General features: G+C 35.7%; 1 protein-coding gene across 1 annotated transcript; it reads right to left on the minus strand.

Annotated features, from left to right (window-relative positions):
• Positions 1 to 332: 332 nt before the first annotated feature.
• Positions 333 to 1,079, minus strand: LOC140137239 (orexin/Hypocretin receptor type 1-like). The gene has a single exon (XM_072158888.1). It carries the CDS (start codon positions 1,077 to 1,079, stop codon positions 333 to 335), a length of 747 nt encoding a protein of 248 aa, XP_072014989.1.
• Positions 1,080 to 15,164: the final 14,085 nt, after the last annotated feature.

The raw sequence follows: 15,164 nt of genomic DNA on the forward strand, positions 1-15,164 counted from the left end.
ACAAGATTCTAAAGTTATTCAAATAATTTCTAGCCAAATATTTTTGTCGACATTATACGTTACCGAACCGATACTGATTACAATATCACAAGTTCGCCTAGTTTGGATATCAACTTATGTTCAATACCACAATATCATAGTCTTTACTATGATTATACATAATATACGAGCTAATATCAAATAAGATCATCATATTCTGGGTTAAAATGTGCGTGCTTCTTCGGCTTAAATACATGAACCATTGATTCTGCAAGCATGAAAATGTTCATCGAGAGAGTTGATGATATATTCAATGTTTATATTGATTCAAGCATATTATAATTCGAGCTAGCTTATTGTCGTGTTGACATGGTTGGGGTACAAGTATGTCCGGTTGACCCAGTCACTGTCTTTTTACACCCAAATGCCTCCTTAAATGCCTCATAATAAAACGAACTGCTAAGGTTGTACAGGATCGGATTGATTGACGAATTCAAATACAATAACCCCCTACTGATGATGACAACGAGGCCAAGGGCTTCATCTGAATTGAAGATTCCAAAACCAACAGTTAGCTTCATAATGATATGAACAGCAACAAATCGGTAAATAACCTGGCATCCAAAGAAGACGTTACCATTTAGGATCAACAAACGCGCAACCTGGTTGCGTACTTGAGTGGCCTGCTCTTGCATCTGACTATTTTTACCATCGGTGATTTTTTCCGCTTTTCGTTTATTCAGTGTGTAGATTATTACCACATACATATATCCATTCCAAATCATAGCAACGAAGAAAGGTGCAGTCTGAAGCACTTCACCCATGATGACCACATCAGGATGGATCGTAACGCAGTCTTTGATAATGCTGGGAAAGTTATTGAATTCTTCGTCATCTGGCCAAACAACGCAACTTGAACCAACTCGACCATCTTTCAGCGAGACAAGAACACCCAGTATGATACTAACGAAAGTGTTAGCGATAATAATCTTCAATGTGCGACGCTTCCCGGCAATCGCTCTGTGTTTCAATGGGATGCAAATTGCGTAGTACCGTTCAAGAGTTACCAATGTGTATAAACCCATCGACGCAAAGTACATTGTGAGAGTTATTATAAAGACAAGCAAACAGCCAGCTGAGTGATCCCATGCTATATCATTTCGAACTGGAGATGAAAAGAAAGTCCACAAATACGGGCCAATTGATGTCAAGATGAAAGTGATATCGGCAAGAGCCACACAGACGAGGTAATAATTTGTTATTGTCCGAAGCCGTTTGATTTTTGCAACTACAAATAAGAAGGCAGCGTTACAGGACACACCAAAGAGTAGAATTATAGGTAATATCACAGAATAAATAAGAGTTTCTGAATCAGAATAGAGCAAAATTGCAGCGTCAGACGCATTGGCCAGATACAGCGTATTCGAGTCACTACACAATGCGTTCTCAGCCATGTTTGATGTCATTTTGATAAAACCTGATTCACAATTTGAGTAGCACTACTGAGTGATTCAGTGACGCTCTTTTGAGCTTTAGTTTCTCTTGAGTGAGTTTGCGCAGTTGCCTGGAAATATATATTATAAGCAATTGATATTTTCGGTAAATCCCATAAGCATTTGTGAGTACACCTGAGAACTCGTCATTTGACGTCATACCGATACGCCGATGCGCACATCGTTTATCGAACATCGTTACTGCGCATTGCAAGTCGGCGTGACGTCAAATGACGAGTTCTCAGGTGTACTCGCAAAGGCTTATGGATTTACCGAAGGTCAAATGCCCTCATGACGCTACATGTTCGCCACTGCTTTTATAAACGAGTCAATTTACGTTTGAGCTAAAGGTCATGTTTTGTATACTGGGCACCTAAAAAGGGTGGCTTTGTTGCATTCTTACTCATCAAGACCATATTGCAAATACCTTCTCATTTGAATCTTAGACTTTTTCCAGCGCCTACTTAGCACGGTACCAGACACTCCAAAACGCGTTCATACTGTGCCAAAACTGCCGTATCTTTCTTAAATCTTGAGGTAACAATCTGGTTTGCTCGATAAATGATAATTTGTTATGTTTACATTCAATACTTTTAGCTAGATAAAACTACTCAAAAGTTCAAGAGTAGCAAATTTGGATTTAAACACAACATGTGTGAAATACTTTCTATGGAGGAAGGAGTCAAAAGTCATAATTTTACTCATTTTTCACTCTTTACAAGGTCAGAACTTGGCAAAGAAATGGGGTATTGACCTGGTTCGGTTTGTATTTACAGATATAAGATGTTAACTTTGGGAATAACACAGAACTTTGATGATCAATCATCATTTAGGAGAAGCAAAAGTTAAATTTCTGAATTAGATCGACTTTGGTATTCCAGTGTGCGTTGCCTGTGTGCTTGGTCACTTTCCACTCACTGTGCGTGTAATTTGACTCTTGCATGCATAGACTGTGGTAAGTTCTACGACGTACCAATGAGAAAAAAAGGCATTATATTTGCAATATGTGTTTACATGCATGTAGCTTGTTTATTTGATATTTATTATGAGCTTGTTTAGTACTAATTTTTTCCTTAGACATTGGTCTTTCAATTTCTGAAACAAAAATTTATGATTTTTATTTGTACTAATTACTGTAACTCGTTAAGTCTAATTAGTCAGGGGTGGCTCATGTGGCGGAGGATCATGTGGCGGAGGATCACAATGCTGTACAATGGTGATCCTCCGCCACATGATCTTCATTAAACATTATTGATGGATTTCTACTTATCTGTACTTGATCTCAGCCAAGTGATATCATATTTAGCATTCATTGCCTCAGTATGTGTTAATTAGACAATTAAAAATTACTAATTACTTGTTGCTACATTAATAAAGTTCGTTGCCCTCTATGTATTTGAATAGGGATTTAATGTAGGCAACATTCAAAAGGGTGCTACGGACAAACGAAACATGATAAAAGACTCAAATTTCTTAAGCAGACCTTTGTTGTGATCCTCTTTACTTCAGTAAACTAAAAACTAGTAAAACAAAGAATGTTTGCGACAAATCTGAAAGAGCGCCCTCATGCTCACTTTTGATCCAAAAAGTCAATTTTACGAAAACGCTTTGTAGAATTCTCTTTAACTTTCAAAACTGGATTGTTGAGCTTATTTTACATCTAGTTAAATGCCTCAATCATGAAAATTTGCATCTCCAGTGCCAGATAAAGGGTGTTTTGAAGAAATATATATAAATATCGATAGATTTTTGACCACCCTGTATTTATATAATTGAAGTACTTGACCGCTAAAAGTTCCATATGGCTGGGTGGGCAATTAAGTTAATCATATTTAACATGTGTCAAAACTTTACATTATCAATGTACGTCGAGGGGTGACACCCCTAAATGAATTAATATTTTCATCCTTATTTTGCTTGTTACACCCTGTATATTATATGGGTCACCTTGTATAATGACTCCCATTGTATTGTTTCTGAAATCGTCTGAGTATATGCTCTCAGAATATATACTTTTATTGGGTTCTAATGTAAACTTTTTAAAGTTATAGTACCAAACCTATAAAAGCATGTGATTTGTTTGAAAAATACACATGCTACGCAACTGGTGCCCAACATAAAAAACATGACCTAAAGTATATTGGCTGTAAGTATTTCTGAAAGACATCTCCAACAACATATTAAATTGCGGCGGCAACATTAAGAGAATAAGAAACTAATGTGTCTCATCTTAATGGATTGGCATTGTGGTTTCACGGTCGATTAGTGATTAAATGAGTGCTTCTTTAGATCCTATATTGCTGCATCAACTGAAATGTACGCATATTAATCAATTACGTGATTTGTATTATTTTCACAATGCCCCTCAGCTATATTAGTCTGTTGTAGCAAACGTGAAATTGTTTTATTGTAACCTTAAAGATATAAAGAAATGTCTTTTGAAAGGCGTGAGTTGATTTTTCTTCTGATTTCATTTTGTAATAACCTTGAACATGTTTTAAAGTTCTAAATAGGATTAGTTTTCTAAAAGAATTGTATTGGTAACACGGCTAGCATGGTTAGTAACTGCGCAAAAATGGGCTCTTATGAGATTAATGTTAAAAGTCATTTAGTCCAAATTTCCAAAAACATTTTTATAATATTTGATTATTTGCTTTTGTTCATACTTAACAAAATTCTTTTATTGAAATGCAATTTAAAACATATAATATAGCCCTAATGTGAGATCTACATTGTAAATAATGAATTACTATGGGAATGTACGTACATGTTTGTACATGTACCGGGTGTCCCAAAAAAGGTTACATGTAGATTTTTGAAAATAATCTAAGTTAATGTTAACAAATATAAATATCATTTTCATGACATAATATCGGGCATAATCTATGTACCCTCTACTAGTACCCCTGTGAATGTCAACTTCACAACCTACGTACTTAGCCCGCATTCCAGGCATTCCTGACCAAGAAACATAATGCAGCACGAGATTCATTATACCACCGTCACAGCAACCGCGCCGTGCATTTGATAGTAAACAGCCATAGCATGGCAGATGCAGTATTTAATTCTGATTAACAAAGAATAAAACTTGTTCAGTTTTATTTCAAGAGTTCAGTCAGAAATGTTAAAACAAACAGCAGCGGTTTCATGTCAACAAAATCCAAGCAACAAAATCTAAATGCAAAAGATTATTATTCATTTCATGATAAAAAGAGATACAGCGTGCAAAACTTTTTTCACCAAAAGTGTTCTTTTCTAATGACCATCTTCCTTTGTTTGTAACCCCAAGAGTCAGAAAGCTCTAAAACCGATTCATTTTCAGTGTACAATATTTAATTTTTCAATATGTTTCTTTTCTGCAATAAGTTCAACAATGAAAAATAAGACAAACATAAAAAGTAATAAAGAAAAAAAAAATCTGAAAACAAAAGTGGATCGTGTTCAACTTTCGTTGTGCGATATTTAATGGTTAGCCACTCTTGGCACCCCTGTCATCTTGCGCTCATAAGTTAAGATGCTTTTAAGATACGGAATTGAAACTTGGCAAACAGTTACAAGAAGGATGTGTAAATAGTATCGAAAGAAATCACATTGTTTTGTTGTACCATCACAAAATGCGGTTCATTTTCTACATGTAAGCTTTTTATGGGACACCTTGTATTATATTTAAAAACCTTTTCGACCGACCAACACGACTTCAAAAGTCCCTCTGTCAAGAGAGCATGATGTTCTTTTTAGTTGTCCTATTTAGATGATTTTAGTTTTAGATGTTCTGTTTTTGTTTGTTCATATCATAGTGGAGACACGCTTGGGTCCTGATGGGACCAGGCTCAAACAAAATGCTCAAGCCAGGCTAAAAAGCCTATAATAAGCATGCTGACCTGTATAGGAAAAGAAGTGAGAAACAGATTTGAAGACAAAGAACAAGGAAAAGAAGGTCACTCCCAACAATCATGTTAAGGGTAGCGCAGTACATCAAAATTTGTTGGTACATTGAATATATAAACGGTAACAAGGACATCATAAAAAAAAACAGACAAGATTATTGTCGGTTCTAAAAAACATATAAAAATGGGAACAAGATTTTAAAACTATATAAAAGTACATGTATGTCACTAAATATGCTAGCCTAAATTTAAAACCAGCTTATGGTGCTTACCTTTCAGAGTTTGGATGCAAAGATCCATGTGCCACCACGCCTTGTTACGATGGCCCCAATGCCTTTTCGGAAATAGAAGTTAAAGCTTTAGCTGATTTGATATTAAGCCTTGGTAGTCGAGTAAAAGTTTATCTCGATATACATTGCTACAGCCAAGCCAATGTTTTTAACTTGGGCATAGAAGCTGTAATGTTGAGGAATATTTTCATGAAACTGTTGATAAACTACCGTAAACGTTCGCCTAATGGCGCTTTTTGGATTCTTAGAAATGTGAGAGCGCCAGCCTTGTAAAATCTCAACAGCATTAAGGATACGTGTATGTTAAATTGACCAACCTGGACATAATGCCGCAGAAAAAAATATCGTGACATGACCCAATACTTTAAGTCACTAGGTTAGTTGCTAGAACAGCAAATGTTTTGGGGTTTCTTCAGGTATTCTTTCTCAAAGTGCCATTGGACTTAATTTGTAAATCGATTAATACGTTATACCCAACTTATTTTGGTAAATCTTTTTATAACATTGTAATTTCTTCATATTTTTTTAATATTCTTCAGTTCAAAATTACACCCTTCTATTGTCTGACCCGTTAGCTCAGTCGGTAGAGGGTGCGCCTTGAATGGTGAATGGTACTTGTTCGAATCTTGATTTCTGCCCCCACTTTTATGTGAAGAAGGGTCAAGAAATGTTTTTGGATTTTGTCCCCATTTTACGAACGAGTATTGTGAATTTTTTTTTATTTAATTTTAATTTTCTTATTTTTTTAGATAAATAGGCACTGCGAACAAACGGCAACAAAAACCGCTGACAAAATTTGCTCCACCTGCTACCTATCAATGCGTGATATATTCCACTACATTTACAGTTAAATGACCTTTAAAAAAATAGAACGGCCTCAATGTTTCAAATTGTGTAACTACATTACTTTATTCATTTATGCATTACAAATGATCAGCTATTTTTTTTTTTTTTTATAAGGATCGAACCCAAGTAGATCAGACCATTGATCATATAACTATCAGACCACGAAGTAGTTACGTAACTCCGCGATGGTATCGGAACCAAGCACTGTTTGTATGGCGATCATTACGATCACGCTATTTTGGTATGCCTTTTTTGTGTACTGATTCTTTCGATCGTGGTTCATTACTTAAGCGCGTGATCCCGTTGACATAGTAACATTACGTAACTTCGATACCGGGCTTCGATACTGAATAGTTGTTGAGTGCACATAATATGGAAAGCCATTAGGGTATTGTGTGCCTTCCAAAGCGCCTTATTGTGTTGTGGAATCCTAGCCAGTATTCAATGATAGCCTTGCGTTTATCGATTGGCTCCAAACAAAGGATTTGAACCGGTTTACGGGGATAGCCCCCATAGTGCAGTCCATTCAATCAAATGTTGTCATCAACCTATTTGATCGTAGTGCATTTTGTTATGTGTGTGAGACGAACTGTCACGGTAGATGCAATCATGCTTTTGAATGCATTTGAGTAGTCCGCCATATTTACGGGATGATACGTCATATGCACAGCCTCTATTCAGTTGGTCGTTGTATGATTTTGTTCGTTCACTCATTCAAATTTTATTTATATCATTTGAAGACTGAACCTATTATGATACATCCTCCGTGGAACAGTTTCAAACAAATATAGCTAGGGATTATTGGGGCAGAGGTTATCTTTTGAATCCTCTTAGAGGGCTATCATTTTTTTCGAAAGGGGGTCCCAAATTTACAAAAACTCTGCGTCAATAAAATTGCGCACCCCCTATTTCGGCAACAAAAATTTTATGATCCCAAACCCCAAAATTGTATTGAAATCAGTCTTTTTGAATAAAATAACACACTTTCTGTGGTCATCGTGTGACTCCCTACATTTTGGTCATAAAACATTTAATGACCCCATCCTATTATTCTTTCCAAGACTTTATGACCCCCGTATATTTGGGACCCTCCCCCCATTTCGAATAAAATGATATACCTCTTATGACCACTGATGCATAGGCAAGGACACTCGCGCGAATTGAAAGACTTGTCGCACGCGACAGTTCGTCTCACACACATAACAAATGCCTATACAATCAAATAGGTTCATTACAACATTTGATTGAATGGATTGAGTTAGTCTAAAATGAAACGATAAAAACAAAGAATCATGAAAAAAGACACATACAAGATAAAATAATAAAATTATATAAACAATGTTAAAGATAAAATCAAGAAAATAGAGAACAAAATTTCCTCAAATCAGAAAAAAACAACATTGACAGACATCATAATCTGTCAGAAATTACCGCATGAGATTCGAACCATCAATCTTCTCCACAAGTAATCTTTATCCTCGCACTATAGTCTAATGCTCTGCTCGATGGGCCACAACGTATCAGGTGAATGATTACCGCATTATCATGAACAAGTTTGTTCGATCTTGTTCATAATTGTATGTGTCGATAGGTTTCACCCTTTAACTACACGTATCCTTAATGCTCAGTGATAATAGTCGGCTTTTACAGGGATGGCGCTCTCTCATTTCCATGAACTCCAGAGCGCCATTAGGCGAACGTTTACGGTATTTGTTTCACTCATTGTTATCAGTGGTAGCATCATAGGGACACGATTTGAAAATTTAGAAAATCCCATTGGAAAACAGCTTGTGCCCTCCCCATCAGGCCCGGAGCGCCCCCAGGACGACTTACGCTACGCCACCGATTGTATTTGTAATATATTTTTATGGAGAGGAGGTACACTATTGCTACATTGAGCAAATACAACGTTTTTGCCGTGTATTGGCTTTTATTATTGAGATTTGTCAAATATTAGATTCATATCTTATAGAAATATGGGATAAAATAAAAAACAAACAAACAAACTAACAAAAAATTAGGTGAAACCAATAGCATTATTGATGTTTTTGTCCGCTGGATTCACAATTGGGTCCTGTTGGTATCAGTCACAAGCAAAGCAAAATGCTCAAGCAAAGCTTAAAAGCTTATAAGCAAGCTCGCCTGTATGAAGAGAAAACTAGAAAGAAACAGAATGAAATAAAAGACCAACAAACAGAAAGGCCATTCCCAACAAATCAATTGTACAATTTTGCTCTTAGCCCTTGTGCCGAGAAATTGGGAATTCTTATTCCGTGCCCCGATACAAAAGCTGAAGAATAAACTGTTGAGAAACTATTTGTTTCACTCATTGTTATCAGTGGCGGTAGCGCAGGGGCTATTTTAACGTGCAGTGAGAATTAAAAATCCGTGCTTGAAATATTTCTATGCCATTCTACAAAATTAATAGAGATGCCATGTAACGCCTACCGTATAGTCACTTTTAGGTAAAAATGTAAAAATGTTCGCGCGTGCATGAGCACGCACTAAACACTTAATCATCACTAATTTTAATATGACTGGATATAGGCGCAAGCCTAGAAATAGTTTGCGAACCGCTATATATACTACAAACTTTCCATTTGCCAACCTGCGTGCTATATGGTATGTGGGTGTACATTTTAACCCCATAAGGTTGTTCATATAACTTGGCTGACAATCATGGGTGTCTCGGCCGTTTTCATTATTGTACGAAATGTTTATTAAAAGCAGGTGGTCCTTTTTTTCAATGAGTCGGGTTGGAAGAAGGAAGTGGGCGAGGACGAGAAACTAATGTATTTTTACTGGCCTTACAGCAAGCAAAACAAAAACAAGGCGAACCACAAGTCTTGCCTGCTTTCGCGATGACTTTGGAGCTGTTGGGTAACAGGACGACGGTACTCAAACCACCAAGCTGGAACCTGGGGCTTTCGATTTGTAAACGAATATTAAAAAACAATGAGAAAAAACCCTACTATTACCACACCACATCCCTACCCTTACCCCATCCGGGGTATATTATTACTAATATTATTCCAACATTTTGAATAAAGAATAGCGAAATTAAAACTTTACAAAATCGTACATTAAGGCTTTAATATCATATTTTGCGCTAAAAAATCTTATCAGGTGTACAGCTGGATATCTATTATCCTTCCTCTCACCAAGTGGTATCCCCATATGTCTTACAGACCCTGAGATATACAGCCCCGGATGGATACACAAACAGACAGGAAAGTTAAATAATGAAGAAGGAGGCGGCCTATATGCTTCACCCTAGCAGGGCGTAAGACAATGCGAAACACAAATTAATATATGCGAGGATCGGAAATAAATGATGCAAGCTCGAGAAATTATAATTTAAATGGCGTGATTGGGGCTCGAGCAAACTGGCATATGAAAATATTGAGAGAGAAAAAATCAGGTCTCAGCGGGGATTGAACCCCGGTCGTTGGATTACCGTAATTTCTCTCAATATTTTCATATGCCAAAAATAGCATCTGATCTTAAGACTGCTCTTATCATCACCCCACCAAATTACATTACTATATGCCTCACCAGTTCTGAAAAATGCCCAAAAGCAATTCGACAAATAAAAAAATAGGCAAATGTGGTGACTAATTTGCATATCTTGCGACAAAAATTGCATCGGATCTTACGACTGCCGCTTACCACAACCTCATCAAGTTACATCCCTATACGCCTCACCAGTTCTTCGAAATGGCCAAAAAAAACCACCAAAAACAATTTTAAGTTAAATATGCAAATTAGCTACCTAATTTGCGTCAAGTCTTAGGGCAGCCACTTCCCACCACCCTACCAAGTTATGTATAGGATAATGGCCAAGGATTAGAACGTGAGTGGCTAAGAATGGCCGTGGGCCGGAGGCCCTAGGCCATTCTTAGCCACTCACGTTCTAATCCGCGGCCATCCGACTTAATACACACTTATGACGTCGCGCTATTGTTTTACCGCTTCATTATTTTCCACGAATGGAGTGTTATTGAAATTTGATGCTCTTTACAAATTGATCAATTGCTCACACTGAATACACTATCAAATACACTAATAGAATGATCGTACTAGGTGCGGGTGAAAAATACACGGACTCAGCTTTATGTAAAATTTCTATAGAATTAGGCTACCCATCATATCACGATCCAGGTGTTTAGTTTAAATCATCCGTAACCACGTTCTTGAATTATAAAGATCTAAAATGTTTGTTACCCAAATTGAATAAACGTAGATTCGTAAAATCATTAAAGTGATTAGAAGTACAATCAATAGTTCTTTATGCCCACTTCTAATGTGTTAACTATTGACATGATTGAAGTAGTTGCGTTTAGGTCTGTATTTTGCATAATAAAGAAAATTGGCAAACTGGTCATAGGTTAATATGAAATAGTTAAATGCAGATCATTGCAGTTTTGTACCTCAAGAAAGGTAGACCTGCCGCTATCATGAGCAATGATATTCTTCTCTATGAATCGAGTGTTCGATTTTGGACAACCTTGCAATTATGGACACTATTTATTTATCTTGGATACTAGTAATTATAATTTGTGATGGAATCATTCCGAGGATATCGTTGATTCGCAGCAAGGACCTAAATCAGGTATGATTCTACTTTAAGCCGAAGTAAGGTACGAAAATTTTAAATGTGTAAACTTTGTTTTATTTGGTTGGCCTTATTGCAAACCCATTTTACCTAGGCCTATTATGTCCCTGAACTTCGGCGGCAAAAAAAACAACAAACAAACTTCGCCGCTTCCTACGCGAAATAAAAGCTCAACTTCCAGTCCCCCTCCCGAAATCAACTGGAGCGTCCCTAACATTATAATATTTAATTATCGGATAGGCCTACTGATCGATGTAAGTAAATATTCAAACATGCCAAAATACTATCAGATGAAACATCAGATGTACTAAAGTGAAATAAAAATTATACCGAAAATAGACCTACTGTGGCTTTTATCATTATTAAACATGCCCAAAGCAAACGATTTAAAAATAAACAGATACATAGGCCTAAATACATGATACATAATGTGTATTATGTAGCAATGTTGCCCAAAATGTAACAAATTAAACGTTGGTCCCAAGCCACTGAAAACGTATAAAAATATAAAGAACAAAAAAAATGATATAAAAAACACTAAGCGTAGAAAGAAAGGTCCAAATAATTTAAAGTTACGGGCTTACTAAGTTAAGCCTAAATAAGCATTTTCCACCAAAGTGAGGGTAAAACACATCTTGCATAATAAGTAGGCCTATATACAACTTTTAACCTGCCCGTTTTGATCTTGCCTTACTTTTCACAGATTGCATTGTAAATTTATGTTTAAGGGCTCGGATAGCGACGTTTTCACGTGTAGGCCTATATAATATATTTGAGGGACCTGAGAGCAAATCAGACACATCGAATTGGATTTTGAACACGAGGAATGTCCTTCTGATATCAAATAATTCTGATATTTATTAAATTCGCGATATATACATTACACATTTTATGGCAAATTATTAAAAATTGTAAATTGTAAAAAAGTAAATTGTATAAATCTAACGATATGCACCTAAAGATTATGAAGTTGGGATGAACAGCTGTCCATCATATGAAAATTTTGACCTTCATTATTACAGATTTTTTTCCTCAAAACACTAAAAATGTAGGTCTTTTTGGAAAAATGTTTATGTTCAATATGAAAGGTCAAAATTTTCAATTCGGCTTTTCATCCCAGCTAGGCCTACATAGGCCTACAGTTTCATTACATATCATTTATTAGATTTATAAAGTTTACTTCGAGGACTGTTAAATTAAAATTTTAATAATTTGCCATAAAATTTGTATTATATCACGAATTTCACAAAATCAAAATTATTATTTTTTTTATATCAGAAGGACAATCCTCGTATTCAGCATGTAATTCGATATGTCTGATGTGCTCTCATGTCCCATAACAATAATGTGCAAATGTTGCTATCCGCTTCCTTAATTTATTGTATTAATGAAAATCATAGTTTTGTTGTTTTTCGTATCATTGTTTTGCATGAATGAAGTGATGATAACAATACTGCACTTTACGCAAATACATGCTTTTCGAAAGTGCAATTGTTATTAACACTACATTCGTAAATGCCAGTACTTTTTCCCTGAAAAGTATTTGCTTTTCAGAAAAAAAGAGAAAGGCATTTACGAATGGCGTGTTATTGTAATCATCGCTCCATTCGTGAAAAATAATGGAGCGGTAAAACAATAGCGCGACGTCATAGGTGTGTATTAAACCCCAATACACCTCACCAGCTCCGAGAAACTGCCGCTTACCACAACATCATCAAGTTACATCCCTATACGCTTCACCAGTTCTTCAAAAAAAAAAAAAAAACCAAAACAATGTTTAAGTTAAATATGCAAATTAGCTACCTAATTTGCATATTTTGCGCCAAAAAATGCATCAAGTCTTAGGGCAGCCACTTGCCACCACCCTACCAAGTTACACCCAGATACACCTCACCAGCTCCGAGAAACTAACCTGGAATCCAAAGGCATTTAGAAACAAAAAGTTCACACAATACAAATGTATAAGACCCCATTATAGCATAAGGCAATTTATAAGTCATTTTAAATGATTTTAAATGTGACGTATAAAATTTGTCTATAACACAGGGAGATATAAAATGTAGGGATTTGGGTACTTTTTGTTCAATTTTCACAGAAATTGAAGGATATTGACCTATGTTTTTGTTTGTCTGTTTACCCCTGGGTCGCTGAAACAAAGAATTATATTAATTAAATCACCTAATTTATAATTATTAAAGGACAAAGAAAGATAAAAGCAAAAGTATGCTTCATTTAGTTAAAACAATAGTAACATCCCTGTTGTGTACAAAAATATAACTCTATACGACAATGCAAACCAGGATCAATTCATGGACTAAGTGCACAGGGAAATGTTGAGTATGTAAATTAAATGGAACAGCCAAAATGCCAATGAGTATCTAATAACAGTCTTAAATTGATATCGATATTAATATTGACGTCACAGATTCGATTTGTCACGTGATCATCAAACCTGTACTAAAAGGTGTCAGTTCTGCAGGAACTGACACAAAAAATAAAAGAAATGGAGAAAATGGGAAATAAGACAGACAATAGAAAAGAAGATCCAGGTTTTTGAAAATGGGAGCAGGGTGACAAATAAAAGGTAAAGTGGATGGGCAAATGCACACCTAGTAAAATATTTTGCCCACCCAGTAATTTAAACCTTCACACTGCCCCCAAAGTATGCACCCAGTAAATAATTGTGACCAAGCAAATATTGGCACCATAAGATAATCATTGAATTATAGTATACCATATTATGATCTCTTGAAATCAACTGTTGCTGTTTTAAGTTTTATCTTTTCATAACATTTGCCATATTTATTTCAACTTCGGAGCAAGGATAAATATCACACAGTACCCAATGGTTAGGATTATTTTGAGAAATTTCCACACAATACCTGTAAAAATTCATGGAACCTATGAATATTGCTTTATATTATCTAAAATGAAGCCCTTTAGTGAAAAGCAAGTACAAGAAACGTATGTTTTGCTTTTTATTATCAGAAATTAAGTCCGGTTCGGAGAACATCTTATACGACGCAAGTAGCTACCAAATTAAATATAAAATTTAATATTGTTAGTGTTACATTATACAGATAAAAGCTAGAGTTTGATTCTTTCTTCAATGGAAACCAAGTACAAATAATTTGGCTAAATTTTGCCTATATTATCTGAAATATTATGTGCGAATGACAATAAGGTATCCCTATCCGCATACAACCATACACCTTCTGGAAGTTCTGGTATATAATCATGTATATACATAAAATTCCTGTTTTGTGAGTGTATACAAGTTAAAATGGGGGGGTAAATTTTAATATAGCGTTCTGAAAGAATCTATCTTGTGTGAAGCATATTGTTAGAGTTTGTTCATAATGATAATGTGATGTGAGCCCTATCCTAGATATAATTATGATTTTTCTGTCTTAAATATTAATTTTAAAAGGCTATAAGCTTAAGGGCGTACTACACCCATATATTGGTTTGATTGGTCTAAAAAAATATTTTTTCATTTATAGCTAGGCGATATATGCACGGATCATGTGAAATTAAAAAATTATGAAAAACATCGTTTTTCACCTATTTGTCTTAAAAGTTGATTGGTTGATAAGGACGCTTATTCATCCCTTTTAAGGGATTTTTATTTAGCGAGAGTACGTAGTCAATCTTCATAGGGATGGGCGATACCAGCTTTTGGTACCCATTGTCGAACTAGAGCAGTCAGGGGGTTTGAGTCGAATTTGTAGAAAAAATAAAACAAAATGAAAAAAAATGGCCGCGGGGCGCGCTTGCGCGACGCAGGGGGTTGTCTGAGGAGGTGTTCCCCCTCAGAAAAAAAAAAAAAAAAAAAAACGTGTGCAAAATGAAGATCTAATTGAAGCGATTTGGTGGACAATTTTGGCACTATTATGCCAAGGCCTATATACTAGTGTAAAATTTTAGTTTGGCGGCCGAAAATTTGTGAGAGCCTTTCGTGGACAAGTTTCGAATTCCCTATTATCGTAGGCCTATAAATTGTTTTAAACATAAATCGGCGAAAGCAGAAGCGAAAATGGCCACTTGTATATCG

Source organism: Amphiura filiformis, chromosome 17, assembly GCF_039555335.1.
Source record: "Amphiura filiformis chromosome 17, Afil_fr2py, whole genome shotgun sequence".
NCBI classification, from domain to species: domain Eukaryota; kingdom Metazoa; phylum Echinodermata; class Ophiuroidea; order Amphilepidida; family Amphiuridae; genus Amphiura; species Amphiura filiformis.

Coding starts and splice junctions, on each gene's coding strand:
- LOC140137239 (XM_072158888.1), bottom strand. CDS start 1,079: ATGTACTTTGCGTCGATGGGTTTATACACATTGGTAACTCTTGAACGG.